Source organism: Gracilinanus agilis, chromosome 4, assembly GCF_016433145.1.
Source record: "Gracilinanus agilis isolate LMUSP501 chromosome 4, AgileGrace, whole genome shotgun sequence".
Classification (NCBI taxonomy): domain Eukaryota; kingdom Metazoa; phylum Chordata; class Mammalia; order Didelphimorphia; family Didelphidae; genus Gracilinanus; species Gracilinanus agilis.
This window is the reverse complement of record NC_058133.1, coordinates 477,105,396-477,109,175: the sequence shown is the minus strand read 5'-3', so window position 1 is coordinate 477,109,175 and position 3,780 is coordinate 477,105,396. Positions and strand designations below refer to the sequence as shown.

The 3,780-nt window shown below is 48.5% G+C and overlaps 1 protein-coding gene across 1 annotated transcript; it reads left to right on the top strand.

The window, feature by feature from the left end:
- The first annotated feature begins 542 nt into the window (after positions 1–542).
- Positions 543–1,592, top strand: C2CD4D (C2 calcium dependent domain containing 4D). Its single transcript, XM_044671644.1, has one exon. The coding sequence runs from the start codon at positions 558–560 to the stop codon at positions 1,590–1,592; it is 1,035 nt and encodes a 344-aa protein (XP_044527579.1). The 5' UTR covers positions 543–557.
- Positions 1,593–3,780: the final 2,188 nt, after the last annotated feature.

Below are 3,780 nucleotides of genomic sequence, written 5' to 3'. Positions count from 1 at the left end.
TGCCTCTTGCCTGTGTACCTGTGTAACCATCCATTTTCAAGAATTAAAATGTAGGTGCGCTAATTGTCTCTCGTCCTTAATTTTGCTCCTATCTCTCTCTGTTCAGAAAAAAAGGTGGCTAGAGCCTGAAGATGGAAAAAGGGAGAAGGGGGCAGCGAGGTGGCTCAATGGATTGAGAGCCAGGCTTAGAGATGGAAGGTCCTGGGTTCAAATGTGACCTCAGACACTGCCCAGCTGTGTGGCCCTAGGCAAGTCACTTAACCCCAACTACCTAGCCCTCATTGCTCTTCTGCCTTGGAACCAATACACAGTATTGACTCTAAGACAAAAGGTAGGGGTTTAAAATGAAAAAAGGAAAAGAATACTGTAGGGGAAAGGGGGAAGGCAGGGAGGAAGGTGGGAGACAATAGGAGACTGGGCACCCTGACCCCATTTTCCTGAATTATCAGGGCACAACTCCTTCTGTTTTTCTCCCTCCTAGCCAGCCCCTTTGGCCAGCGACTGTGGATCTGCTTCTTCCGTTACTCCCCCAAGTCTGTGCCTTCCCCCTCCCCCCCATGTGGCTCTTGGAGAAAGCTGGCTACAAGGGAGGGAGTGAAGAGCCTGGGACACCATGGAAGCCCCACGTCTTATTCTCCAGGAGAAAGCCCCCTGGGACTTCCCCTTCCGCTTGCCCTAATGTCTTGACCCCAGACCGAATACCTCAGTTTTTTATCCCCCCCAGGCTCCCAGGCATGGGGTGTCCTGAACCCGGGACCGAGAGAGAAACAGACTGGACTAGGGGACAAGAACTCCAAGGCGCCTGCTCCCTGCCCCATCTGACCGGACGGGAAGGCTGGACATTTCTTCTGGAGAGTCCCCACACCCGTCGCCGAGAGTCCCTTTTCCACATGTCCCCAACGGCCTCTGGCTCAGAGGGGCTCCCGCTCAAGCCCCGAAAGCACCTCTCATCCCCGGACCTGCGCCTCTGCTTGGCCCTAGAGAGTGACCTGGCCCCCTCGCCCGACCCTTCACCCTTCAGTTCACCCCAGCCGGACCCTCCCAGACCCCACCTGGGCTCCCCCAGCGTGCATCCCTCCAGACCAGGCTCCCTGTCCCCAGAGGAGGAGAGCTCCACGGATACCGGCCCCCATGTTGCCCACCACCTGGGTCCCCCAACACCACCCCTCTTCCACCTGGATTTTCTGTGCTGTCAGCTACAGGTGACTAAAGAGAGCCTGGTGAGGCTGGGCCCCCGGGGCGGGCAGCTGAGGTTGTCTGCTGAGTACCAGGCGGGATTGGGGCAGCTGAGGCTCCGGCTCATCAGTGCTGAAGAGCTGCCCAGGGGCCGAGGAGGAGCCAAGGGAAGCAGCGGATGCTGTGTGGTGTTCCGGCTGAGGCCGGGGAGCTGGCCGCAGGGCCATCGCAGTAGGGTGGTCAAGTGTAGCTCCAACCCCATCTTCAACGAGGACTTCTTCTTTGAGGGTCTCAAACCCTCCGACCTGACCACCCACACTCTGAAGGCCAAGGTGCTGGACAAGGGAGCCGGCCTTCGGAGGGATGTGTTACTAGGAGAGTGTGAGGCCCCCCTGGTCACCCTCCTCCCCACCTAGGACCTGAGGTGGTGCTGGAAGAGGAGCTGTCCCCGGATTCAGGCAAGAATGTGGGAAATGAGTCCTCTTTGGGGGTCCTAAGAGTAGAAGACCCTCCCTGGTGCTTCCCTTCCTCCCTATTCCCACAACTTCACCAGCTTTGGGTCTTTCTCCAGACTCACCTCAAGAGCATCCTCAGCTCTGTCATCTTTTCATTTGTTATGGGATCTATTTATTTTTGTTAATAAAATGTTGGTTAAACTCTCAGTCAAGCTCCCTCCAGCTTGCTTGGTCTTTGGCATCCCCTACTTCTGCTCTGACCCCACCCTGGAGCATCGAGTCCCTTTCTTGAACACAAACAGGGAGAAAAATATATTAATAGGCAAACCTCAATCACAAAACAATAGGTTTAGAAAGGATGGGAAAGACTGACCGTCTCATTCAATTCTCTCATTTCATTTTTTTAGGTATTAAATTTTTTTCATTTTTCCCCAATTACATATAAAAACAGTTTCTAACATTTTTCTTTTTTTTTTACTTTTTTATTGTTTAGAAAAATTTTCCATGGTTACATGATTCATGTTCTTACTTTCCCCTTCACCCCCCCCCCAAAAAAAAACCCCCAAAGTCAACGCACATTTCCACTGGTTTTAACATGTGTCATCAATCAAGATCTATTTCCATATTATTGATAGTTGCACTGATGTGGTAGTTTCGAATCTACATCCCAAATCATGTCTGCCTCAACCCATGTGTTCAAGCAGTTGCTTTTCTTCTGTGTTTCCACTCCTGCAGTTCTTCCTCTGAATGTGGGTAGTGTTCTTTCCCTTAAATCCCTCAGAATTGTCCTGGGTCATTGCATTGCTGCCAGTGTATCAGTCTCTATGTACAATGTTCTTCTGGCTCTGCTCCTTTCACTCTGCATCAATTCCTGGAGGTCTTTCCAGTTCACATGGAATTCCTCCAGTTTATTATTCTAACATTTTCCACAGAATATGGAGTCTCAAATTCTCTCCTTCTCTCTCTCCCTCCCCATCAACCCACACACCCTCCTGGAGAGGAGAAGCAATCTCAAATAGATTTGACATGTGCAATCATGTAAAATAGTCTTCCATCTTAATCTCTTTGTGGAAAGAAACTCAAATGGGAAGTGCTGGATGAGGGAGCCAGCCTTCGGAGGGATGTGTTGCTAGGAGAGTGTGAGACTCCCCCTGGTCACTCTCCTCCTCACCTAGGACCTGAGGTAGCATAGGAAAAAATCAAGAAAGTGAAGAAAGTTTGCTGTGGTCCAATTCAGACTCATTTCTTTTCCTCTGGCGAACTCTATCATTTTGCACTGAAAACCGAGGCCCCTAGAGAGAAGTGATTCACTCAAGATCACACAGGTAGGAAGCAGCAGAGCTGTGATTTCAACCAGGTCCTTCAACTCAACTTCCAAGACCCACCACCAATTTGCCCAAGTTCATCCCAGCTAATGAATGGTAAATGAAGGACAAAAGTGAAGATTTCCTGATGCAGGGTCCCACTGGGCCCTTCCCACTAGACAGGCTCTTTCCACTCTATCTGACAGCTAGGCAGAAAAGTGGGTAAAGCATTTAACAGTCAGGAAGACCCATGTTCCAATGCTACCAGTAAGGACACTTACTGGCTAGATGACCCTGGGCAAGTCACTTAATCTTCATCTGCTCCAGTTTCCTCATCTGTAAAAATGGGATAATACTAGAACGTATCCTATAGAATTGGCTACGGGAGGGAAAGAACATGAATCATGTAACCATGGAAAAACATTCTAAATCAATTAATTAAATAAAATTTTTCAAATTAAAAAAATGGAGATCATTGGTAGCTTAGGAAAGAGGGATTGAGAAGTGAGTGGGAAAAGGAAGGGAAAAAAAGGAGAAGGAGAAGAAGAACGACTTTTTCTATGAGTTTCTCCTATAAAAGGGAAGAGAAATATAGAACAAGAGCTGGAGGGAACAGTTGAATCAAGTGAAGATATTTTATTTTGTTTTATTTTTAAAGGTATGAGAAGATGTGAGCATGTTTATAGGTAGAATGGAGGGAGACCAGTGGATAAAGGGAAAATAAAGATTAAAGGAATGATCAAAGGGAAGAGATCTCAGAGGAGAGTGTAGGACAAGGGATCGAGTTAGGTAATATAATGAATTATTGGCCTTAGGAATCTTGAAGACCTGACTTCAATCTTTCC